This window comes from Tauraco erythrolophus, chromosome 4, assembly GCF_009769465.1.
Source record: "Tauraco erythrolophus isolate bTauEry1 chromosome 4, bTauEry1.pri, whole genome shotgun sequence".
Lineage (NCBI taxonomy): Eukaryota > Metazoa > Chordata > Aves > Musophagiformes > Musophagidae > Tauraco > Tauraco erythrolophus.
The window spans coordinates 34,745,544-34,772,976 of NC_141468.1; the positions used below are offsets into that span (position 1 = coordinate 34,745,544).

The 27,433-nt window shown below is 36.7% G+C and overlaps 1 protein-coding gene across 2 annotated transcripts in view; it reads left to right on the plus strand.

Moving 5' to 3' along the window:
* The window catches only part of PPHLN1 (periphilin 1), a 71,965-nt gene that overhangs the window by 31,799 nt on the left and 12,733 nt on the right, over positions 1–27,433 (plus strand). For both annotated transcript variants that reach the window (XM_086610719.1, XM_086610720.1), the window contains exons 7-9: positions 2,695–2,777; positions 7,649–7,768; positions 10,111–10,251. In XM_086610719.1, coding sequence (XP_086466845.1) covers positions 2,695–2,777; positions 7,649–7,768; positions 10,111–10,251 — 344 coding nt within the window. The remainder of the gene's footprint in view (positions 1–2,694; positions 2,778–7,648; positions 7,769–10,110; positions 10,252–27,433) is intronic.

A 27,433-nucleotide genomic window follows, 5' to 3' on the forward strand; every position in this document is an offset into this window, starting at 1 on the left:
CCAGCAGAGATGCTGGTCAAGAGAGGAGGTTACATTTAGGTCTGTGGCTTTTGGGAATTTTTTCCAGTTGCATGGTTAAACACCTCTCCCCATCATCTTTACATCAGTTTTAAGAGACCAGATGGCTTGTACAGTGGACTATTTCTTTACAACTACCTGTTCCCTGGAAAATAGTACTACTAAACTGTTCCTCTAGATGGCTGAATTAAAATGGCCTATTGGCAAGATATCAATAACTTAAATAATATTTTTAGAATCGTGTTTTAATGGGATTTGTCTTAGGTAAGCTCATGTATTACATACATAAAAGAAACATTAAGTGGGACATATATATGTCAGCGATACATTTTAGTCTGTACTGAAATGGGTTCACAACAAACGAAGTGTATACTGTTTCATGCAAAACTAATAATATGGTGTCTTTTTAAATGTTATAATACTGTTTAAAATCATGCAGTTTGAATCAGTTTGGCCTGATGACTTCCGCTGAAGGAGGAATATCCCATTCTCTCCAGCCCTTCGTAAATTAGGATAAATACAGGATTTGAACAAAGAAAACTGGGGGTACATAAAGAAGCATAAAGAAACTCGGTCAAGGAAGGGAAAGTGCTGATGGGAAAGGACAGGTGTTCAGCTGTGGTAGGAGAGCATGGAGAGAAGCAGGGTGGTTTTCCTTCACCGGTCCAGTCAGTAAGGGGTCTGTAGAGCAGTGTGATTGAAGGTGCAAGAAGGCAAATCATGGTGCTTGAAAAGCGTCGTGTTTGATTGTACAGGTAGGGCTCGTGGGTTCAGAATAGCCACACATATTCAGAAAAAATGGCCTAATAATGTCTCCAGATTAAATGGTGGTTTCTCTGTCTGCTTAACTTTGAATAGTTTACTGCTACTGTGTCAGCTTATTTCATCTGCTCAAGCGCAAACATGTAATCCACTCAACTGAGATAATCTTTAAAGAATCCAGTGTAATGAAGGAGGCATGAAGCTGGCAGAGCTAGAGTAGTCTGTAAATTTAAAAGGAGATAGCTCATCCGTGGGGCTGAAAATCAGGTATCACAGCAGCAAAACTTTTGTGTTACTTGGTGGTGTCAAGAGAGACGTTCTGTGCTCTGGGAAGTGTCATGGGTTAAAGACATGATTGTTTCTATCTTCACATTTTTGGTTTTATTTATACGAACTTTTAGTTTTTCACAGTTTTTTCTTTTTGCTCTTTCTTCTCATTGTTAAAGAGCTTTTTTAATTAAAGGTAATTCATAATTCATCTTTTGTTTTATGGCTACTACAAATTCTTAAATAAGGCTGCTTGCTGTGTTTTTAAGTATGTTCTCCATTTAGCATCATCTTCAAACTTCAAGGATGCTAGTTGAGGGTTCAAGTTCAATTTGGAATGTTTGCTTTTGTCAAAGTAACTTCCCCAGCTACTTTCAGTAGCATTTTTGAAAGGCCCATCAGTAGCTATGAAGATTTTTGCATGGATTAGTAGGCCTTCAGCATCATAGCAGTAGCTCACTTGCCTCTAACAATGGGCAGAGATGAGCAGGTGTTTGATCTTTGCTTTGTATTAAGTCTACACTGTACATACAGTATGAAAATACAGGGAAAGAGTAGAAGACCGACGTTTCAAATACCTCTTAAACATTTCCTATTGTTAAAAGTATGCATTTTGCATAGACTTTTCCTTAAGTTTTTTGTGTAGGTAGTGGTATTTTAAAACACACAACACAATGCAGTCTTATTTTATGGCATTGAGTAAAAAAAAAGAAATGACTCGGATATTAGGATTGAGATGCCATGTTTGCTCTTTATCGCTTTGACTCATTAAATTAGAACTGTATCTGTTTATAGTTCTACTAAAATAATTTATAGCCCAATTTTCCGAAGTATTTGATAGACTTTTTAATTCATCCCTTTCTTAATTGTATTGATACAAATTTAATGGAAGCCAAGGTAAGTCTGTGTTGTTTTCCATTTGCGAACAGTCAACCGTTTCCCAATGAGTGTGAACAGTCTAGTTAATTTAGGACTACTGACAACACATTTGCTTTTCATTTTTACCTTTTGCAGATCCCTTAGATGTAATCCATGGACCACAGGTTGAAAACTAGTAGTTTACACTGCAACCAGTTCTGCTGCTGTGAGCTGCCTGTAACCGGTCTGTGGCAAGGCTATGCACAGGCTGTGATTAGCACAGTGAATTTGAGTCGTCATTTTGCCGATTTTAACTCTTACAGGAAAAACACTGATCATACAAAGAGCATCTAGCTGGTGGTTGGTGCAGTACAGGACTGTTTCCTGTGACAGGGCTTTTCAACATACTGTGACCTGCTAAACTAGTTCCTACACTGCGTGGTTTCCTGGAGTGATTGACTGGTGTCTAATATTTCGCCTGTTTATATTATTACAGGAATATTAAAAAGTAAACCCACATCATCTTGCCAAATCATATCGATACGCCCTTTCAGTTACTGTTGAAAAAAAGGACAATGTGTTTTCCAAAATATGTGAAATAATGTAGCTATATCACTTCTCTCTTTGTAAAGAGAAGAAAGTGTTATCAATGTTTATCAGATGTTGGAGCATGTACATTTCATGTCTGACTTGAGCAAATTTCCCTGCAATTTTTCTAAGCCAGTAAGTATATTTGCAACATAGATCTTTAATATAATTTTGGAGTTGTTAATTTTTTTGTAATTGTAGGTAAAGAGAGGATGTCAGTTCAATCACTGAAAACATCAAGAGACGCATCACCTTCGGGCTCCACAGCGGTACCCTCATCAAAGGTGAATTTTCTTTTTGAATACTTCTCACTATGGTTTCAGATTGCTCATTGTTGGATTTTTTCCTCAGTTGGAAGGAGATAACTGTATGCAGCTGTTAAGGAAAGGAACATCTTAAATTGCTCTGCAATACAGCAGAGGATGGTTTTCCTTATCTGGCAGGAAGGTGCTGATAATGCTGTGTATCTAAGGAGGACACTGACAAACTTTTTGATTCTATATTCACTGTCTCGTTTTAGGAGAAAGGGAGTGTTGTGGTTTAGTCCGGCAAGCAACTAAATGCCACAAAGCCGCTCCCTCACCCTCCCCCACCACCAGGGGATGGGGAAGAGAATTAAAGGGGAAAAGGGAAAGAGACCCGTGGGTTGAGATAAAAACGATTTACTACTACTAATAATAATATATAAATATATACATATATATAATGGTAATAATATATACAAACAAGTGATGTACAGTGTAATTGCTCACCACCCCTTGACCAAGGCCTGTCCCGTCCCGCACTAACGATCCCGAAACAGATAAGTCCCGACACCAGAATTCCAGACAAGCGAGAGGCCAAACAAGAGAGGAAGAGAGAGAGAGCACTCTGAGAGTCCAAGAGTGAGAGCCCCAGAGGAGCAAAGGTCCTTCTTTCCAGCTAACCCTCATCTTTATACTGGACGTGATGCTGCATGATATGGAATATTCCATGGGCCAATTCAGCCCTCAATCCTAAATCTAAATTCAAATCATAAGGGGAATTGTGGACCCTCTGTCCCAGCCATGCTTCCCCGCAGCCTGTTGTGCTCCTGCACGCTGGCAAAAACAAAGGAAGCTGAAAAATCCTTGAGGTCTCAGCACCAACTATAAACATCAGTACGCTCCCAACATTCTTCTCATAATGAGTCCCAGACTAAAACCAAAACACAGAGTTCTAGCTGCTAAAAAGAAGAACTAACTGTCCCAGCTGAAACCAGGACAGGGAGTTTGGTATATATTTAAAATTGTCATTTTCCAAAGTCCAGAGTGTGCTAGAAAAGGAATGGCACGGAGAAAAATAGGGAAGCAGTTTTTAGGAGCAACAAATCTATTGGACAAGCCTGTACTTGCACTGAACTCCATCCTTCAGTGATTCTTAAGCTGTGACTGGATTTGGAAACAGTGTGGTGAAGTGTCTGACTGACTGGGAAGATAACGTGAATAGCAATGTTGACTTGGAAGCAGGGCTGCTCAAGGATGTGGTGAGAACGATAGCGTTTACTTGGGAAAGGAGCCACATTGCAAGATAGTTTGGTAAATGCCGTTCTATGTTCTAAATGATGCTGTTCAATTTTGCTTAAAAAAAATCTTGTTAGCTGAGCATCAATTACATAATCTTGCTAATTGGTTAAATGGACAGGCTAATAAACACTAATGAACAATCAGCATTCAATATTGTTCTAGCTGTCCTGTGGCAGCAAAAGCATTTTTACATCACAGACTGCTTGCCTGTAAATTATATCTAAGGTTGAAATGAGCATTTCTACGGGACTATTTTCTCTAAATTTTTTAGAAATACTTTAATGAGAAATAGAGAAACAATGCATTATATTGTTCTAAGTGAATAAGGTCCCTTTTAAAAGTAGTATTTGCCCTAAGTGGCATGTTGTACTAGCCTGGTTCTTGAGGTCTTTTTAATAAAAGCTGTGGAATGCTTAAACAAAACAAAAAAAATGAAAGAATGAAAGGTACTTTTTGTTGTGAGAAGGTGAGACTGAGTGAAATAATTAGGTGGGGAAAAAAATCAGGCTTTAGTTGTGCTATGTCATTCTAAGTACTTATCCCTTATGCAGCTGTTTCAGAACTGCTGTGCTAGGCATTAGCTAATTGTCAGTGTCCTTAAGGGGGGAGGCAAGTGGTGTATTTTCAGCGATGTAAATAAGGAAAGTAAGATAAAAGCTGTTATGCTTGAGTTACACTGCTTTGGATTTTAAGGTAAACTTTATAATTTGTTCACCTGTTTTGCTTACAGACTCAGCATACTACAGCTAAATACCAAATCTTTGCTTAATACAAACCTTTAAGAAAAAGGAAGCATTGCAAAATCTCTTGCTCTTATATATTAATATGCAGTGTGAGCTTGAACCATAAAGTATTCTTCAATCGGGTCTTATCTATACTGTATTGGTTTTTTTTTGCCAGCAGTTTGCATATATCTGCTGGCAGCAGATATCTACTGAATGTACACAAAAGGAAGCTTTCTGTTTGATGGAAATCATTTTCCCAGACAACGCAAATATTTATTGGGTATGCATCAGCTGCAGAAATGGAAGTACTTCAGTGACCTTTTATTGCTTTTCTCTTGAAGTCCCCAAATCTGCTTGTAATGTACTATTCTGTGTCAGTGGAGCCTCTTGGGGTGATGGCTGTATTACACTGACCTGTTAAGTTATATTAGTGCTTCACTGACATAGGAATACTGAAAGAAAAAGTCTTGCCAAAACATGATGAGCATCTCTAGGGTCAGGGCCTTACAGTCTACTTAGACTTGAGAAATGCATTATATACTTCATTTTATAGATTAAAGAAGATAATTTTCTGTGCTCTAAGTTATAATTTAGCTTTGAAATACTTACAAAAGTATATGCTTCCACAGCAATATCTCTTTTCACTGTAGTAACTATATGCAAATCTGAAAAGGTATTCTTATCTGTCTTATTAATTAATTTTTACATATTCATGCATGTGAATTAATTCACGTTGGTGTTATCTGATCTTAACCACCTGTTTAATTGACTGTGGCATGAAATCTTTTGTCTTTTTCTTTAATAGCTGTCTGGACTGTAAGCCTTGGAGGCTGTATCCAACATAATTAGAGCAAAATGCAGATGTGTGAGACAGGGAAGGCAGCTTCCCAGCAAAGACAGCAGAAAACTGACAGGTTTTTACTCTTCTTGTGATATGCAAAGGGAAAAAAAAAGACAAAAAAAGACATCTCTTTTTCTGAGACAGGAGAGGAAGTTTGGTTGTACATTGTTAATTTCTTGCAAGTTTGCAATCTAAGTAGCTGCAGACATTTTCCTTTGAGAAATACGTTCATATTCTTTCTCTTCAGTTGTAGTGTGCCTGTGGAAATACCATTACTTTATTACATAAAATGCACTCAGGAGATTTTTAATATATATTTATTGACATGTGACCTATACAATTAAATTTAGTGAGATTAAATTAAACAGATTTTTTTACTGTATTTCTGTAGATACTGTAGTGATTTGTTTCTCTTTAGAGCTTGTGAAAATATTGTAGATGCTGACTGTCGATAACAAAGTTACTGGTCTTTCCTTTTTGTTGGTATTGGCCAGAGCTGTATTTGAGGAAAGGGAGAGATTTGCAATAGAACCACAGTACAAGATTTCTTGGCAGCTAGAGAAAAGTCAGGTTAAAGGTAAAAGTCATGCATACTGTGGGGAATAAGAACGTCATGGGAAAAAGAACTTGAGTTTGTAGTGAGACTAGTGTAAGAATAATTGTGTCGTTTGGACAGATGAGCTGGGCTAATTATTGTATGAATTATATTACTCCTTTCTTTTAAGAACCCTCTTTGTACCCTTGCGTATTTAACTTTGTCACCTTCTGATTTTGCTGGTTTTGATTCTGTAATTTACAATTGTAAGAAAGACAGATTCCTATTTGAACATTGTGTTGTGGTTCTCCTCTGGATTCATTTAAGTGTGATATCTTTATGACTCAATATCCTGGAAGGGTTCTGTGAATTAAATATTTATGCCATACTACAGCACAAAGAGATGTTTGGATAATATTTTACTTGAAGTAAGCAAAAAAGATCTGAAGATGAAGCAGTCTTATTACAGGTCACAATATTTGCCTCCTCTGGCTGTTTATGTAATTAGGAATGAACTAATGATAAGGGAGAGAGTGCTCGTTTTGTTTGCTTTTTTTCAATCCCTCTGTTTGCTAAGACGGAACAGGCATTGGGTAGAAGTTGTGACCACCGTTTTCAGGCAGTAGGATTTTTGTATCTATTTTTTAGGTATCCGTCATAGTATTGCAGTTTTTAATACTAGAATTGTATAGATTCTTGGATGGATGCTTCTGTACATACAGTTGATACAAATTAAATACCTGCATAGTGGTAAAAAGATTTGTAAAGCTAACTATTTGTAAACTGGTTTTGGTAAGTGGATATTTGTCATTGTTTGTTTGTTGCTCTGTAAGTAAAAGCCAAGTTATATTCTTAGAGTGAAATCAGTTTTTAAATATTATTTATATGAGTGTTCATCTGAAAAGGTAGATAAAAAGACCATAAAGCCATGACTGACTCTATTATAAATGATCAATGTTCCCCTCCAAATAAAAAAAAAATAATTTCAATGGAAGCAGCTCTGATCATTGTATAAAATACTTTTTGTCCCTGATTAGCTTAAGTTTTATACCCTACACAGTATTTAATAGTTTAGTTTAAATTTGTTACAACCTTTTATCTTTGAAAATTGTATTGAATTATTGTATCACGCCACGCTTGTCTGTGACTTCTTTGTGCCTGTTTGATCCATGTCTCTTTAAACTCATCTGGTCTCAAATAGTTTTCCTGCTGTCTCTGTCCTGTGAATTTAATAAAACTGATTCTGAAAGTATGGTGCTTTTTTAACATTTTACTGAACTTCATTGATATATCTTTTTTTTTTCCTCTCCTTTTTTTTTTTTGTCTGCTCTCTCCCCACTCACTTTTCTTTTTAAAGGAATCAGTCAGCAAATGAAATAGCTTCTGCTTCCTTATTTCCTATTTCAAAATGTTTTGCAGATCTGAATAACTGTTTATTTTAGTTTTGAAGATGTTTTGCTATGTGTAAATATATTTTGTGTTAAACCTTGACTATAATGTTTTTGTACAGGCCTTGGATAAGAGCAACAGACTATCGGAAAAGGAACTTGCGGAAGCTGCAAGCAAGTGGGCAGCTGAAAAGTCAGAGAAGGCTGATGAAAGCAATTTACCTGAAATAACAGAGTATGATGTAAGACAGGACTATTAATTGATTTATTTTAAAGCGTTACAACAGTAGATTCTTGGTTTTCTGCAGGACACATTTTGTAATTTACCCCTGAATTTGTCTGTCTGTGCTATCAGAGAGCGAACACAAGTTAGCAATTGCTAATATGAATGCTTCTAGGTGTTCTCAGACCACCTGAACATTCAGCCCAGCACCAGTCCAGAAAGGGCTGGGCTTCTGGGACTCCCCTTGTCATCTTATGCACCTGAACTGTGTTTGCCGCTTCCCTGCCTTTCTGTTGTGAACAGATTGACAGATACATGATGTGTCTTTTTAATCATATAAAGGCTACTGGCATGTGATTTGTAGGATTTTCTAAGTCAATCAGCCAAGACTGATAAGATTGGTAGGGAATGGTTTCTGGCAAAGAGAAGGCAGCAGTACCCTAAAGATGATGTCTTTTACCTAGCACCTATCGATGCAGAAGATGACATCTTTTGTCATTTAAAACAAACCAAATGTGACGTAATATCTTTTTGTCAAATAGACTGGTTTAATCGTGTGATCATTTCAGCAGTCTTTCTCTTCAGCTTTAGAGACACCTTTACATAAAGAGTCATGCATCTTAAACTTTATAATTAATGGGGTTGTATTTTATATTTGTTTGTAAATAATTTGAGGGAAAATAAACTGTTGAATTTCCTCCTTGTAATTAATACTTGTGGAACCTAAGGGCTATATTAGAGAAATAAACTCAATGGATCTGTATTTGTCTGAACTCTTAAGTCAAATCCATTGAGTGCATCAACAGCTTTTTGATACTGAACAGGAAGATCCAATTAGATAAATAAACTGTTCATTTCCTCCAGGAAAAAGACATTAAAAAAAAAAAAAGGGGAGGGGGCATGGAGAGAGGAAAAAGAAGGAGCAAACTGATCCAGGCAAGAATGCCATATGGAGGAGAACATATGCATGGACATTTCTGAGAGGTTCAGGACAGTAACAGGGAAGAGAAATGTCACTCCTGTGCTTGATGAGAGGAAGGTAATGTGAGGGAGAAAAGAACAGAGTGGGTCATATGGAGAATAGTCGTTTAAAGCTTCCTCTGTGCCTCAGAGAAAGTTGCAGTTGGAAAAATATTAAAAATAAAAATAGATTCAAAATGCGATTGCATTGATTATGACAGAGTCTGAGATGATTTATTGACTAAGTAAGTGTGCTACAGGAATGCTAATGAAGTGAGGCATCTTATTCTGCATCCTAGAAGAATGGATACTTCTTACCTTGATTAATAGGCTGTCATGTATGAATTGCAACAGTTTTTAACTTTCTGCAGTTTATCTTACATAGTGCTTAATAGTTGAACTTTGTGTTGCACAGAACTTTTTAGCAGCCTTTGGTCTCTCTCGGGCATTTCATGATTTACTGCAGTACCAAGATTTGGGATGCAATCAATGTTTTATATTGCTGCTAAGTTTTGAGCAGAAGCTTATAGGACCATGTAAACTTTTTTTGTTGTTGTTCTAATGATTTTTAATCTTTCACGTTAGTTAAGTCTTAAGATTCTCCACTTCTTTATTTGTGAATAGTATAAAATATTTTTATGCATCTTCTTCAATTCTCAAATCTCATATCTCATTTAAAAAAAGAAAGTGTTTTACTACTCTATAAATCTATTCCATAATATTGAATTTAAATATGCCATAGTAATTTCTGCTCTTTTTACATCTTCTGCAAAAGATGTAAAAAGACTCCTTGGAGTGGGAGTCTTTTCTTTGGGGTAGGGGTACTGTCTTAGTTTTCATTTTAGAGGGAAGCTTATGCAATTTTGGTACTTGAGTAAGATTTCTCATGTTATCAGCAATCCTCTAAGCACATATTTGCTTTTGCTATAAATAGGTATCTCAGTTCCTTTAATATTAAACCTGTGGCCCTGAATGCTGCAAGAGTTCTTTCTGGCAGCATTTTGATTTTGTCAACGCCTATTTACATTTGATCTGTTACTTTCGTCCTTTCCCAGAAAACCAATCCCAGTTTCTTTGCAGATTTCTTGCTAGCTGGTGTTATTAGTGTCACATATATAAGTCCCTTCTCAACCGAAGGGAAGGTAGAGGTTATCTGACACTATTGTCTTTACACAGTTAAGACTGAGTCACGGGTTCTTTATGATGTCATGTTTTCTACATGTTTAAAATAACAGATATTTCTGTATCCGTTAGATTGTAACAGTTATACTTCACTGATAGTCTTGATTATCAAAGTCATATCTAACTGACTGACTGTGTTTGGGTTTTTATTTTTGCTCTCACACTTCAGGGTTTTTATTTTGCTCTCAAAACTCTGTACATTTTTATTTTTTTTTAAAGCCTGGATCTTCAGCTCCATTATACATCGAGCAAACAGAGGAAACAGAACCACATGTGACAGATAGTACTGAATTATATGAGGATGGCCCCCTTCTTGGGCGCTCAAAAGCAATTGCAACTAAGACGAAGGAGATTGAACAGGTGAGTCCTCTTGGCATTTTGTCACTGATACAGTACCTGTGTAATAGTTTGATCTGCTAGTAATATGTTGATTTATTTTTTCCTCCTTCTTGGAGCATAATACAAATGTAATCTGATTTTATGAGATGATGTGATAATAACATCTCCTTCTATTTAATTCCATACATTACTGAAGAAGCATGGCATTTATCTGCACGTGGGAATTAGTGGTAGTTTTCTGTAACTTACATGCAATTTTGCAAGCCAAGAAAATGGTTGCTTCTTTGAATAATTGTTTTAAAATCAAATATAATACAGATAATATAAAATGTAATTAAAAAATAAGGCTTTATGTGAGATCAAATTATCAAAAATTACTTTTACACTGTAATTTCCTTAAATATATACAGTTTGCAATTGAACGCTATGAGATGTTTTTTTTTTTTCTGGTGAGTTTTTGGGGGGAGATTTTGTTTTGTTGAGTTTTTGTGTTTGTTTTTTTTAAATCAGCTTTGAATCTCGATGCTTTTGTTGTTCTCTGAAGATTAAGAACCTTTAAGTTTTGCTTTGAGTGCAGTGTTTTATATTTGGATGAGGGAGGGATATTGTGTTCAAAATCTTTATTCTTTTCTCTTTTGTGTTGAGTACTTGGGGATTGATTTAATACAAAACAAGATTTCTGTTACTCTTTCAATAGTTTTTGAGGAGGTTCAATGGAAGTTTATTCATATGTTAGTTTTAATATCATGTCACTTCACAGTAAGGAAATTATCTGCAATAATCTTCAATTTCGTTTGTCATAAACAATTGAAGTGTTTTGTTTACATATTTTTGTTACTTGAAATGGAGAGTTTGGAGATTTTTCTGATGTAAATGCAACTATGCCCAACTGTGGAAACTTTAAACTTTATAATTTGGTTGGCAGAAAGAGATTACTTTCTTCAAACTTGCTCTGATTTACAGTGTTTTTAATGTATGCCTGGGATGAGGGGAAAGGAAATATAGATCTGTTTTCCCTCTCATGATTATCTCATAATAACATCTTCAAGAAAATAGGTCTCTGGTCTTGTTCAAGATAAGCTTATTTTAGGTCTTTGTTTCCCATCTTCATTCTAAGGGCCTTTGTTCTGTTGTCTGTGAGCCCATTTCCTGTACTGTAACACTGTTGCTCCTTTTTTCTTGACACTGGAAAAACAACTTTTTACTCAGTTGTTTTTGTTTCTTTTTTTTTAGTGTTGACGTTGCATAATCATGTTCCTGGTGAGCATGGCTTTGCATGTGTGGTGTGTCTGGCTGGGATGGAGTTAACCACAGCATGCTCTAACAATGAGGGTTGTGATGCAGTTTGTTTACCCCTGTGTGTCTGATCATTATGTTTGGTAGGGTTCGAATTTATCTCTAAGGAAATCTAGATTATGTTCTGTAAAACAAAGGACTTTTAGGAACTTAGCTCAGAAAAGCCTGAGGAATAGCTTAAAAAGATTTGGATTTCATAGAACCAGTTTCTCCTGTTGTTGATTTGAATATTGAAGCTGTGAGATTTTAGAGTGATACTGGAAGCATCTTCAGTGCATATTATTAAACTGAACAATATTTTTTTTTTTTTATAAAATCAAGTACTGTGAATTTGTTGAGAGCTAGACAAGATACGTATTTAATTTAAACATAAGACTAAAATGACGTGTATTTTTCAGATAAATGTTTAAAACTGACTTCTGCTTCAGTAATTAAAAAAAAAATCCAGAAAATTTATTGTTGTGATAGTCCTGATGATTTTCATAGTTGTGAAGTATTGTGAATCTTCCTGCTGTACATGGAAGCAGTCTCTCTGTAGAAATTTGTACACGGTTCTGTTGACTTTGAGTTGTCAGCATCTAAAAGTAAATTTGGTTTAATTCTGCATGGCTTGAGTTCTCTGCCTTTGAGAAGGAATGAGAGAGGGAGCAAAGAGTGGAATGGAAACTAAATTTACAGTCCTGTGGCGAACTGCTCGCTAAAGGTTCTTTGGGTGAACTTCTCAGTATCATTTATATTGGTTTTACTACTGTTTAACTGAAAGCATATTTCTGGTTTTTGCACAGTAAAATTAGTCCTTAACGTGCAATTTTAATACTATTGCTAGTCATGTGGTGTTGTTTATATAGATGTAATATTTAAATCTTAAAAGTGAACTGTAGGCTATAATACACTTTAAGAATAGGAAGTCTGACTTGATAATGAAATATACATTTCTAAGAAAGCTTTTATATAATTTGTTTCGGATTATTTGTCTTGAAGACTCCAATAACAGCAGAAACATTTTTTGTTCTGTAGACTTTTTTCCAGTTTAATTTCATTCAGGAGTTTAAAATAGGTTGTGAGTACCTAGTTTTAATGTGTTATTGCTGGAATGTAGTTTTCTGGAAAAATTACTAAAATAAAATACTTATTGCAAAGAGATGCTGCAAAAATGGTGAATGAATCCTCCTGCAAAGCAAGATTCCCGAAAGATTGATTTTCAGTCTTCACTGGACAGCTATTAAAATATTTAAAATAAATAAACAAATCAGGGTAGAAATTACTTCTTGTGCCACTGGATATGTGTCTAAGGATTGGTGAGAGTCTAGCTAGTGTTTGAGAAACGGAGGCTTGATTAGAAGACTTGACCCATCACACCACTTCTGCTTCCATCTCCCAAGTTTTTTCTGCTTTCTCTTGGAGCACCAGATCTAGTAGTATTTGCTTTTCAGCTTGTATTTATTCTCATCTTGATTCCCAGGTATTCTTGCTATTCCAAACTCTTGATAAAGCCCTCTTTGCTTTGTTCTCTCTGCCTCCAAAGCTCCAACCAGGAAAAAGAGCAGAATTTTCCAAATATGTACTTCATAATATGATGCTATTTCAGGTAAACCCAGAGGCAAAAAAACTGTGCTGACAGAACATGTACAGTGTGTCGCAATGAGCAAATTCATTGCTGTACAGCAGGGAAACAGGCAGCCTGATGCCCTGGATGGGAAGGGAGGAGGTGGCAGCTTGTGATACAGTCTGTTATTTCTCTTTGGAGAAAACAACAACAAAGTTCCTTAAGCAATTGAATGAAATATTCCTACAGATGTTCTGTTTAAGTAAGTCCATCTCTGTCTTATGTGCCGCTGGTATCACTCTTTTGTAAAGGTCTCTCTACTTTTCCTCTATGTTACAAGAACACTATTGCCAAATTCAGATTTTTTCAGTGGAACATGATTGTAAATGTTCACTCTGGCTCATCAACAAAGTAGTTGTATGTTATTTGTTTGATGAGGGACTTAACTGCAAGCATTCATGTAAAATTATGTAATTTGAAGAAAAATAAAATTCTTTGTGTGCTGACTATGACAGGACAAAAAATGTCAAACAAGTGCTAGTTGCTGTTTGCAATTTAGGGACTATATTTTAAGAGTCTGCAGTTACTTTGCAAGTATTAACTGAAGCTGACATAAGAGAGGAGAATAGAAGTGTGCTCATGGATGAAGGCTCGGAAGAATCTGAACACTCTTTGAACAGAACCAAGAATTATCTGTTTGACTCCCAAACTACAAAAACTCCAAAGCATATATTTAATTTGGTTCCGTTTAAACATGAGGAAGAACCTCTTCCCAGTAAGGGTAACAGAACACTGGAACAGGCCGCCCAGAGAGGTTGTGGAGTCTCCTTCTCTGGAGATGTTCAAAACCCACCTGGACACGTTCTTGTGTGATCTGATCTAGGTGGTCCTGCTCCAGCAGGGGGATTGGACTAGATGATCCTTTGAGGTCCCTTTCAATCCCTAACATTCCGTGATTCGATTTGAAGTCTGCCGGAATTACTTGGGAAGGAAGAACATAGTTCAAGATGCACAGGCACTTGAGAGCATTGCTGAACTGGGACTGCAGACCCTGGAAGTCTCTGGTCTCTTCTTTGAAATGACAGGCATAGTGACAGTATTATAGAAACGTCCAGGTTGGGTGAGACCTCACCTGGGCCAGTCTTCTCTTGAAACAGGGCCTTAGATCAGGTCATTCAGGGCTCTGTCAAGTGGAGTCCTGAATATTTCCAGTGAGGGAGACTCCACTGTTTCTCTGGACAGCTTATTTCAGTGTTTCGTTGCTCTTGCTCTGAGCTCAGCTGCCATCAGTCCTGCATATTGTTCTCCAGAACATGCTTTCTTTCCACCAAGGACACAGTTTTTGCTCCCTGCTCCCTTTGGGAGTTTCCCGTCCCCGTCCTTGGACTGTGGAGTCTCAGCTCCTTTGCTGTGGTCCTCTGTTTTTGATTGACCTTACCTGATGAAGTGAGGGACCTGCTTCATCTAGGCTGGGCTCACCTGCTTTCAGGGAAGGGTTGAGTTCTTTGTGGTTGGTAGAACAGCATCTTTCCTGGCATTTCCACACTGCTGGTACTGGGAAAACTGATCCCTTCCATCCTAGTGCATCTTCTTTTCTTTGTACCTCTTTGCACTAAATGAAAATTCTGCAGCATTAATGTGTCTCATGTTTTAATATGTTATGTGAAGTAGGGTCTAGATCCATGATGTAGCTTTTGATATTCTATTAGTAAGCAATCAGAAACTTGGGAGAGTGTTTTTTAAAGCAAAAAGAGTGAGGTAGGTAGTCTTCTGGGATTTTTTTGTTTGTTTTGTTTTGTTTTTTTTTGAGCCAAGTGTTTCCTTGTGCCGTTGCACATGCCTTTCCCTCTTTCCTTGACAATTATAGTTTTGAAATTTGGTGTTAGATGTTGTCTGAGCACGGTGGGGTAGAAGCGCATTAAATAGGTGTTTAAAAAATTGGTCCGAGTACTTGAGAATAGTGTAACAGAGAATTTTACATTGGCATGTCAAAGTCAGTGAATATTCATAGGTTGCTGATGTAACAATTTCATGTACTTTTTTATATTTTTACATTTAATAACGTGCAATATACTTTAAAGTATTGGTTTGGATTTGTTTCGTTTCTGTTTTTATATAGTTAAGGATCAGCTTATGCTTTTAGCACATAATGTGCTGAAGTGTGTGTTTTTTTCGGAAGTGATGACAAATATGTCCCTGGTGTTAAATTCACAGTTGGAGCAATTCAGCGTCGGTGTTACACAAAAGGCTATCTCTTTGTTGTTCCTTTATGAGCATGAGTAGCAGGGATTCTTGAAATGTCTTATCTTGTCTAGACATCAAGTCTGCAACACTGTATTAATTAGTCCATTATTATTATGTGTCCAGTTTCTTAAATGTTGCATATGCAAGTTGAAGTGACATGAGTTACCTCTGAAAATCTATTATTTTCTGAAGACAAATTTTGCCAAATGAGCCAAGTACCTTCCTTGATTTTGGCAAAAAATCAAACCTCTGACTTTCTGAATGAGATTTGACACTCAGACCTCAATTTGTCTATTAGCACAGAGCTCTGGCATCTAAGAAGGAAGCATAGGAATTAATGCATTCATGAATGGTTTTTTTTCCTTAATGGAGTTACTGGCTGACTGGATGCTTTCAGTTCAACAATATTTTGAAATGTTGAGCAGAATAATATTTTTTTAAGTGTTCAAACATTTGGCTTTAATTGCTTGTTTACTTGACTTTCTAAGTTAATATTACTTGTTAACAGCCCTCAGTCGTATTAACAAACTGTTACCCTTATTGGACAGCTTTCTTGCTGGAAGATGCTGAAAATCACAGATTTTTCTAAAGCTTGCATTTGAAACTTCATAGATATGGTGCATAGAAGGAAGGAAAAATGAGTGTGTGGCTTGGGTCATCAGATTCTGCTTCCAGATCTGCTGTCTAACTGCTTTTCATTTTTAGGTAAATTACTTAAATCTCTGGCCTAGAAGTTGCAGTTAAGTAAGAAAAACAGTTAGGTTTTAGCAGTTGTAGTGTGTGTAGTTTCAGAAGAATTGTTAATTGTTCTCCTACTTTGTCAGATTTCTTGTTCTGGTAAAATTTATGCAGCAATAACTGAATTGTCTTTGTGTGCATTTAACACTTTTTAATGGGGCTCTGTTCTTTGGAGGTGCTGCTCTGAGAAAAAGACTGACAGCTCACAAAGTAAAGCTTTACATTATGACGATTTAGTTAAGAAAGCTTTGATTTTAATATCAAACCATAAAGAAAATATACAGGTGTTTCTGTCATGATAAAATACTTAAAATTTCAGTAATGTATGGAAGTACACTGCATGCCTTCCTCCCCACTCTGTCCTGTCTCCATTGCTAGTTTTATTTTGTTTCAAACAAAATGGTTTTACTGTACTTCAAGAGTGTAAAGGTGAAAGAGGTTGGAAACATGAGGTAGCTTCCATGTCTTGGCTGGGAATAAGCTAATGAACAACATAAGTTTATTGGAATATAAGTAAGGAAATCAGAAAAGTTTTCTAAGTTCTGAGTATGTTAGATTAAACATTTAACTTCTAGCAGTTGTAAATAAATGAATAATAAATGAATACATTGGACTAATGAGAATCCAGGGAGCAATGAAGGACGCTGTCAAAGTTGGCCTTGGATGTACCTTTTCTTTCGACTTCAGCTGAGCCAGCGAAACAAGTTACCTTCTCCTTAGATTAGCTTGTTGGTCTGCTTGTGCTGTTGCTCATTTCAAGCAAAATTATCTAGGTTAGAAAAAATCCCCTAATTAAAATGTGAGTTAAGAGGTAGGTAAGTTAAGTGAAGCTAAGGGAACTGGAACAGTAGCTAGAGAACACATTAAAGGATTATTTCTGATTATGGATGAGGTCAGACATGCTTTGTTTCTGATGGGAGTAGACCAGACAAGAGTAACAGGCCAGATGAGTCTAACAGATGGGGAAGCTGTAGATTTTGGTTCCCTCCTAGCTTTTCTGTTGTCCCTCAAACCTTGTATGCTTAATACACAGTAGCAAGACCTTAATGATGGACTCATCATCAGTCTAATTTGGTTGGTAGCCTAGTATGTATGATGCCCCCTCTGAGTTTAGTTTATTTTATTTAAAAGTGAGATGTAATTAAGTGTGTTAATTTTATTTTTTCCTGATCAAGAAAACATTTGTCTCAGGTTTTGGTACTTTGCCTTAGGCTTCTCAGAAAAATCGATGACGATTCCTTTACTTAATGATATCATCTGCCTATGATCTTATTTCATCCTTTTGCAGTATATTAGTTTCCTTGTATCAGTACCTCTGTCCTTATATACAAGCAAGTAATTTATTACTTTTTACACTTTCTTAGGCACTTTTTCTTCAATATTATTTCTGACTTGCTGATTTTTCTATTATCTTTTAGTATTTATTCTAGACCTCCTTAATTTTTACTGTTGCAAAGTCAAATCAAGTTGTAATGATTATTTGCATCTTTGTAGTTCACGTTTGCCTCAAGTCTTTTCTGTGCTACGATCTTTTGATTTTCTAAATCAGAGCTGTTTGTTAGAAATCTGTGTTTTTGTGTTTATTGGGACTGCAAGATGGAGAACATAAAAGCTTTTTGGTCACTATTCTCATAATATCATTGCTTCTCCTTACAAATACATTAATTTAAACCAGGATACTTTTAAAAGGATGTGAAAAATTTAACTACTTTCCTTTTCTTGTATTCGGGTCACCATGCTTTATGAGTTGCAGTCCTTCGCTTTCCATTTTTTTAGCTGTGTTCTCTTCCCTTTCCATGGACGTTAATGGGTTATTTGGTACGTACTGCAGTGTTCATAATTACAAACTGCTGCATACGCAAAATCAGTGCAACTCACTCATTGTACTTCAGCACCTGAAGGTATACTTTAATAAGGAAACGTATTACCGTATTTCAGCTTTTTGCCAGCAGCTTTTTTCATTGGAAAGCTGATAAAAAGTGAGTGTGATTTAATATGCAACACTCGCAGAGCAATACGTTTAAGAGAACTTAATAGGATAAACATACGCGCGTATACAGTAACAGTAGGGTATTTTCCTTCTTACAGAGACTCAAATGCATTAAATAGAATTTACCTTTAGCTTTCCATCGTTATCTATCTATGGAAGATTTTGTGTGTGACAGTCTATTTTGCATTACCTTTGTTTTAATGTAACAGTTTTTGGCCTGTGCTAAGCACATTGTTTTGAAGTTGGTGAATGCTGGGGATTCAGCCTGTTGACAAGCCTGGTCACTGATACAGTTTTTGATGTAGTGGCCCTTCATTTATGTGACCAACCAAGACTGCAGATTCCAAGATCTCAAAGAGACTGTTTGCTTACAGACAGTTTTAGGGGGATTGTTTACAGATGCTTTTAATTTCATGGCAGACAGAGTGTTAGTAGTTAGGTACTTGATAAAATTGCTGGACTTAGTTAAAAGGAAACAAAATGTAAAAGAGGGTTGTACCTGTTTCACTCAGTGCCCAGCTGTTTGTATCCGAAAGACAAGATCATGTCCTGATCAGAAAAAGTGAAAATCTAAGGAGCTGTCCGTTAAACAGTATTTCTTCAATCAACAGCTGGCAGTGATTGCTTGATTTAAAATTTCTTATTCTGTCATGAGAAAACTGAAGAACTTAATAACAGGATGAAAGAAGACCTGGAGACTATAATACTGAGTAGATTAGGAAGAAGAAAGATTAGTTTCGAGAGATGAGTATAAACAGGATTAGAAAAGGCGTTAGGAAGAGAAGAAACTCTCTAAAAATGTGTGGGCCTTGATATATAATTAGGAACTAATTATGAGAAATTGCCTGCTGAAAAAACTGTCAGAAGCTAAGATGCCTGGGAGGATAAGCAGAACTGACACTGGCGAGCCTCCTGAGAAAGCTGAAGGACAAAACCAGAAATGAGGAATAGTCTGAGCCTTGATAAAGGCAGCAGTTTCTGTGGGGTTGAAGGTTATTGGGTTTTTGTGTGTGTGTTTTTTTGTTGTTGTTGGGGTTCTGTTGTTGCTGTTTTTAGTAACTTTAGTTTAGAGGGCAGAGAAAGATTGCTCTCCAACTTTGTCTCCAGCTTATTGTTACTTTAACAGAAGGGCATTACTGGACTTGAGAGGTGGTTTTAGCAGTGTTGTTTGATTTTATTTTTGAACTGGTTTAAGAGTGGAAGATAAAATTCTCTCTTAGTTGGCTCAGTGCAGAGACTTCAAGTTTTACCTTTTTAATATTTTTCTTTCTTATAACCTAGTGTCCTTCGAACAAGGCATCTTTTGAATTTTGGAGGAGTATTTCAGTGTTGCTGCTGGGGAAACCTGCTGCTTCGTGGCTTGAAATAGAATGGGAATAGGATGAGTCCCATATACCTAATAATTTGATCCAGAAATTTAAATTGCCTGAGAAATGGCGCCAGCTCAAAGAAGAACTACTGTCTAGCATCTATTCCCACCGCTCAACACTGATTTCATGTCAGCTCTATCAGTATTCCTGATACAGTCTGAATGTTGATCTTCTGGAAGACTTAGAGATGAAGCAGGAATTCAAGTGGTGCTTCAAACAGGATGTATGTAGGGCAAACGGAGAACAGTGTCATAAAGGAAAGGTTTCATAAAACCGTACGTGACGGTGGGAGGGTGGTAACTGAGTGAACACGCAAAAACCTCTGGTAAGTGGCAAATGAAATGTAGTGGCAGGAAGGTAGGTGACAGGAGGGACTTGATGTTTGGCATGGAAGCCGGTTTCCATTTCTCCTGCACAGACAAGAGCTTTCAGGCCTCAGGAGGCTGGAGTAGGCAGCGACAGAAGAGTATCACACAGACAGCCCGTAGGCAGGGAAAATCTGCTGCTGTGTGAATCTACAGTTTTATAGGGTTTTTTGTGTGTCTTTTGCAGACTGCAGGGCTGATCTTAATATAACAGAAACTTGTTTTGTAGATGATAGTTTTGCTGGTGTATTTAGTTTAATCCTCTAATCCATTCCTAATCTGATTTGTATACAACACTGATTCATGTGTAAATATAGGATCATCTGTGACCAAAGATACTTTGGTGACAGGTTGCATTTGTCACCTGGTTGTTAAGTTTCTATTTCTTTTCATACTCTGTATCTCAGTGCCTAGCCTGCTGTCTTCCTTCTTGTGACAGTTGTTTCACTGAGCAGGTTAAACTCAATGTGTTGTAAAGATGGGTAGGCCACACTTTTCAAAATAGCTTGTTCTTTTCTGTGAACATCAGTGATTTGACAGCAGTTAATTGGATGGCATTTGGAAAGCAAGCAAATTATTTAAAATGAAAAAGCTACAATTTACAGAGGACCGTTCTATGGGTTTTCTTCAAATTATTTTGAGTGCATATAGTATTTATATAGGTTTGTATCTTAAAGTCTTGATGTAGAAAGTATTCATTTGCTCTGACCTTTAAATTATAAGGTAATCTTACAGGTTTTTTCTTTCTTTTTCCTATTTTTTATTTTTAGAAGGATAATTCTAAAAGGCATCAGAATTGGGAACTTAGTTTCCTAAATGATATGGGAAAAAAAATATTCTGTTGCATAAGTTGCTTATGCATGTGCTTCTTCTGTAAGTTATGATTGTAAAAACATTAGATTTTTATCTTGGGGTGTAAATGACTAATACACATCATCATTTATCACCGACCCACAAGAATCACTTTCCTGTTTTGTTTCACTGATGTTGTGGCTTTCAGTCCTCAGTAATCATCTGGACATGCACTAATAAGGATATCACAACTTTTAATGGCACACTTCACAAAATATGGCAGAAAAACAAAGGCCAAGATTCCCCACAGGGTGAAAGTTATGGTGTACCTGGTTTACCATGGTACTTTGAAAGGCTAATAGAGTCAACTTGACTTATAAAATCACAGAGGTTGATGACTAACAAAATCAAGTGGATCGTGTTGCTCACCATTCTTTAGCTTCTCATGATTTTTAAGAAAGACTGTTTATATGTTAATTTTCAGATCTATTGAACTTTGAGTATTGCTTTGAATGACCCTAATAACCTTTAATAGACGGGTTTGATACTTTTTCTCCATAGTTTAATTGGCTTGCCAGCAATCTTTCCCCCACTCCTGCCCCCCTAAGATAGCTTAAATGCTTGGTATCATTCTAGCATGAAGTGTTGTACTTAGGTGGGTACTTGACCATAATTACTCCCCACAAGCAGTTCACCACCTTAGTATAGTAGATAATTTATATATTAACTTTTTTGGTCACGTGCTACCTAAATAAAAAAATCTCCACATAAGCATTTTTAAGCACAGAATAGATTAGGGTATGCTGACACAAGTTTTTCAGTGATCATCTTCAACTGGAAATTTGCCAGTTTTATTACCTTTTTTTTTAACTTGGCTTCCTGGAGAAACTAGCTTATGCAATCACGGAGTATCTGTACTGTGTATCTCTTGACTCTTGTCAGGTTTCAGCTCAGTTCAATTTAGGCATAAACTAAGATGATTAGTTGTTACAAGCTTTATGAAAATAGGCAGTAGCAGAAACTACAAGTTCGGCGGAGGAAGGCCGTAATAGACACGCATCTCATTAGACCTCAGAAAGTCCTCTTAAGCAAGTGCTGCAGTTGTTCACAAAAACAAAACAAAACAAAAAAATAACTTGTCCCATTGCAGACTTCAGCTGCATGTTACAAAGAGTTTGGTGGCAGCCAGAGTTTAAGAAATTATGTCTCTGTGCTATACTGTCCTCTGTGCTGACACAGTAGTCTTTGTGGGGCCTGCGTCAGATGTGATGCATCAGATCAGGAAAAAGAATGCAGATATTTTTTTAACCAATTCTCTTATTCACGGTGTGGTTCCTTAAATGTGCCTGCTGCCATAAGTGAGTACCCACACTGTGTTGTGTGTTGAGCCACTACCATCTCTGAACATTTAATATCTTGAAAGCACTGTCTTGGGCACTCAAAGGTGTTTAATCATCAGGCAAAAATGTATAGAAAGCCATAGTCTTTGGTAGTTGCGGCATTTGCGTAGTAACTGTTTCTTTTTTGTCATAAGGAAGATAAAACTTTTCAAAATATTTCTGCTTAATTTCTATATAAAGCTGCCATGACCAGAACTTTCTTCTTCCTTCAGGACACCTCACTGTCTTCTAACTTCAATAGCCTTGGTTTTACATATTTTGGAGAATTTACTCACTTGGGAGCACTAGTGCATTGGTAGACACCCTCGTAACAGCTTCTTCTAGCTGGCTTGTCAGAGCCGAACTTTGATCTAGTTGTGAACCAAGCTGGTGCCCAGCTGCTCCAGCCCCTGAAATTCTTGAGTAGATCTTGAGGAAAGAGCAGTCACAACAACTTTCAGTCACAGTATTTTTGATAGTGAGATCAAAATCTTAGTTTTGTGAACTAGATGGTCCCTTGAATTAAAGCTCTAACCTCTTACAGTTCATCAAAGTGTTCGCACTTTTAGGAAAGTGAATATGAAAAAAAAATCGGAGTGGTTTGTCTTTTTGTTGCTTGTCAGCTAATGTGATGAAGAACTGGAAGTGTACAATTACAGAGAAACATTCCCACACCAAGGCACGACTCACTGTGAAGTAAAGCTAAATGCCCTTTTGAATGCGTCTGCTACCTGCTACTGAACAGGAAAGTTACGGCAAAGGCTCTGTTACAGTTTAAGATAAAGATGTCGTCTTGTCCATTTGAGAGAACCTGTGAGCTGGATGCAGCCTCCTTGAAACCTATAATTAGATTGCTTCTACTGGCGGGGCAGTCTCGCCCATGGCTCTCCCATCAAGGGGATAGCATGACCTGTACCTTCACCAGCTCTTGGCAATGACTGGTGCACCACTCCACCCACAAAAAAAGTTCAGTTTTTTTCACACAGTTGAAAGGAGAGAAACTAGTGTAGGAAGTCATGTAAGTGTCAATTTGGGAATCTTCCTTTCAAAGTTTCTTCTCTATGGAGAGAGGTGGACCATGCCAGAGGGAAGATGCAAGAAGGACTGGATGCAGGAGAGGATCCAGAAGGCTGGGGAAAAGGATGTAAGAGTTTCTGAGGAAGAGGCTGAGTGGAACTATGTCTAGCTGAGGGATGAGATGACCTCTGAATTGGAGGGTGGAGGAAATCTGGAAGAGATGAAAGGAATTGTGGTGACAGGAGAGGTAGGGTTGGGAATTGGGAGTGTGGGAAGCAATGAACAAGGGTGGGACTGGACTTGCAGTTGAAAAAAGATGATTTGTGCCAAGATCAGGCACTGCAGCCAAGAGGGTGGGGAAAAGAAAGAGATGGGGAACAAGAGGAACATGGGTGGAGATGAGAATTAATTCCACAGAAGCTCTGAAGCCTATGGGCAAATGCAGCAGAGTTTCTCCTTGGCTGGAAGGTGGAGACACTACATCATGCAAGAAAACTCGTTGCTATTTCTGGTGCCAGAAACAAGTGGGGAGCAGTCAGGTGCTTCCAAGCTTGGTGTCTTCCCCTCTGGATGCCCTCGAGGTGTCTGCAGGAAGCTACAATGGTAAAGCAGGAAATGCAGCGTTCCTGCATCGAGTACCTGAAATTGCTTACTGAGGAATTTGATAAACGTGTCAGTCACTGCTGATGGTTCTGTTGTCCATTTGTTTCACTTTACTGTATTTCTCATAAACTTAAAATAAAAACAATATTAATATTGTTTTTAATGAAACTATTAATCCACTCACTCAAGTGTAGGTCTAGCAGTAACTCAAAAATGCCCTGATTAATTTTTAAATATTTCTTCAAAAAAAAAAAATCTCAAATTTACTATTGGGCATAACTACAGCTCACTGTACAATTTTCCTTTTTCTTACATTGCTATTGAAGGATGTTTTCTTGCAAATATGTTTTTACTAAAATTGGAAGCAAAGATAAACTCTGAGATTCCGTTTCCTGTTTCACTGAGGTCAGTTAATGCTTTTTTTTGCTTTGATTTTCTAGTAACAGGATACCTAAATGTTTAACTCTGAGCTCTGGAAAGCTCTCTGACTCACTCTTGATTTGGTTTAGGCTGTTGGTGTCTTGGGCTCGTATATAAGTGATTTGTGCTTTTAATAACACAGTGAAATGTTTTATAATACGTGCAACGGAATTATTGTTATTCTTGCAGTCTCCTTTTGGATTGAGAATTACATCTGCATTCCAAATGTGACAATTTTCATCTGTACACTAGTAAATGTACAGTAAAATGGTTGTAGTGTTGAGTCATTAACATGCCTAATTCAGATGTGATTACTCTAAAATGGTGAATTTATATGTGATTTGATAAGACAGACTTTTAAAAAAATGGTTGAATACAGTATACATTCTTGGTGTATGAATTTTCTGCATCATTTGTCAGCCAGTGTTTGGGGAATGGGGGGTGGTCAAAAAAAATCTTGAGTTTAAAGTAATTATATGGTCTCTCATGACCCAGATAAGTTACCAACAAAACTCTGTTTTAGGAGTGTTCCTTTCTATTTTAAGCAGAGTGGGCTTTTTGCTACTGAGGAAAACCATGTATCATTATAATGAGCTGGCTCTGGAGCCTTTTAATCTGTGTAGGTGTTACTCATGTCACAGTAAGCAGCCAGAGCAGTGATTCCAAATAGAATTATCTCATTTACTGTAAAGATTATTCCCTCCTTGTTAATTTATATTGATCCAAATACGTTTTTATTGATGGGAGAAACATAATATTTGCATGTATTTATTTCTGACAGTGCAGTGAAAACGTAAGGTAACTCCTTGCCTGTCTGAGACCTCTGCTATACACTGGAGACTTCCAAGAATGTAACCTCTGCTTTGCAGCACCATCTTCTTTTTTTTTCCTCTGTGTATCAGCCAGTATGTTCACTTTTTTAAATTGTGACATTTATCATAAAAATGCTCCTTTCTGCTTTAGAGAAAGCAGGACTCAATCACTTGCAATCCTTTTGTTAAAAATTATACTGGGTAGTTTTGAAAGTTGGGTACCTTTATAGTAACATGGCTCATGTCTCATTTCTTTACCTCAGGCTTCAGTTTCTCTTCAGTCTATTGTTTGACTAAGCGTTTCTGTATAGTAAGACTAAGTATTCTTGAAAAATACATATGTGTGTTGCTGAAGAATTATATTAAGATATGCAGAGGTCTGTTAGGGATAAAGTGATGAGCTTTGGTTTTGTCCGTTGTGGATCAGCTAAGATTTTCAAAGAGGCAGGGCCTTTTAACATGTTAACGGAGTATGAATACTCAATATCAGGTACAGATTTACAGTAGAAGATACAAGCTTCCATTGGTATGCTCACCGTTCATTTCAATATGAATTGCTCAGCATGTATGTGCAACTGGGAAACAAGTAACTTTTTACTATATTCCTTAAAGCTACTATATTATGTGTTATAGTAAAGCTCTGAAAGAACATGTGTGCACATGTACGTAATGTATACAGTGGGCAGTGTTTGTTTCTGTCCTTAAATAATGCTTCCATTTAGTTATGAAACATACCTTTTGTTTATGCTTTCATATTTAAAAGAAATACATCAAATGTGCATTTATGTCACAAGGTAGTACAAAAATGCTCAGATAATTCAATCAATGTAGCATATTTTTCAATTAATTTCTGATTTTTCAGGGAGCTAGGTTACATGAGAGCTAGAATGAAAACTTGCCAAGGGAATGGGGAAGACTTGGATTACATTGTGGTGGCAGAAGTGATGGTAGTCAGAGGTGGTAGTAGTAGTTCCATTATTAGGTATGTATTGGCCAACTGCAGGGTCTTTGAAGCAGGAAGAGTGATTTGGCTTTGTTCACAGTGTAGTTTGCTGAGCAATGGAGAGCTAAGGAGAACAAAGAGAAAAGGTGAACAAGTGAAAGAGAAGTTAATACTAAGTTGAGGTAAGATGAAGTGAGTCAACAGATCATATTAAAACTAAGCAATAATTCTAAGATCTGGTTTCAGTGCATTGCAGCCAACAAATGGAAAGTGTTAGTCATATTTTCTTCATTAAAAATGTAAGCTACTGACTTACCCTGTAGAGGCAACTTTTTTTTTTTAACGAAACAGTGACCGTTCTCATTCTACACAGTCCATGGTACTCTTAAATAAATAAATGTAATAATCCTTTGTTTGGCATGTAAATCAATTCTTTGTGGATACTAATCCTTGAAATAACAAAATGTCTTACCTGCTGATTTGAAAATAGAAAGTTTGCAATGTTTATACCCTTATGTGATTTTAAAAAGCAAAAAGCCCACTGGAATTTCTAAATGAAATGAGAAAATGTCATTAATTTTCATTATGTTTTTTTTTTATTTAATTTGGCTTGCTTTATTCTAAATAATTAAAATTTTTCTCTTCGCTTAATTCTGTTTGCAGACAGTGTAGTTCAGCCAGATCTTTATTAACGTGAACTGTTTTGTTAAAATAAAAAAAAGAATTCTGGAAGGCTGCATGAAGTGAGGAATGCCTTATTTTGCAGGATATGTTTGTGCGAATAACTCCTGTCTATTCTGTATCTTTGAAAGCACATGGTAATCTTGTATGGAGTAAGGTTAAAAGGTAAATGGCGTGGTACTGTTTCTTTTGGCTATTGCATTAAAGTGTTTGACCTTTAGCAACCTATTTTTATCTTAGGCAGTAAACTGTTTAGTTCTGCTTATCAAAAGAGACTTTACTGCTCTCTTTCCATGCTGTTCTTATCCGAAACAGACTGTATCAATCCAGCATCAGTAGACTTCATCAGCAACAGCTATTATTCTGCTTAGAGATACAGCGTAAAACGTTTATTTATATTGTAACAGTACATTTTATTCCATATATACTTTCATGTATAGTTCTGGGATTTCCAGTTTCTTTATCTAGTTTAGATCTTCTTTTGTATTACATCCTTATTAGCTTAATCTTTCCTCAGATTGTAGCTATTCAATTTGAAATATTTGTTTTGGTGTCTGCTCTAAAGTGAGTTATTTTAGACTATTCAAACAATAGCCTATGTGTCTCTAAAGAGAAGATTAATAAGGCAAAGTATGTATGTTTGGAGATATTAACAGATTTCCTGATTATGTGAGGATATCTTCAAATCATCAAGGTGTTGAGGGTAATTTGAAATTTTATTAAGTGTTTAGCTGAAGTGTCAGCCCCCCCGTAGCTTTAGTTGTCCGAGTGATTTGCCAGAGTGAAGTTCTACGTGTTGGAGTGTTGGCTAGAGGCAGAACTTGCTGCATTTCCGAAGTGAACACAATTCGTAATGCTGCTGGTGATACTCCGTAAATCTTTAAGCTGCAGGAAGTTGACTGAGTTCCTGGGCAGTTGCTCATCTGTTCTAGCTTTAATTTTTTTTATTGTCTTATTAATTTACGTGATGCTTCACTATCATTGCTAGTAAACAAATACTGGTGCCA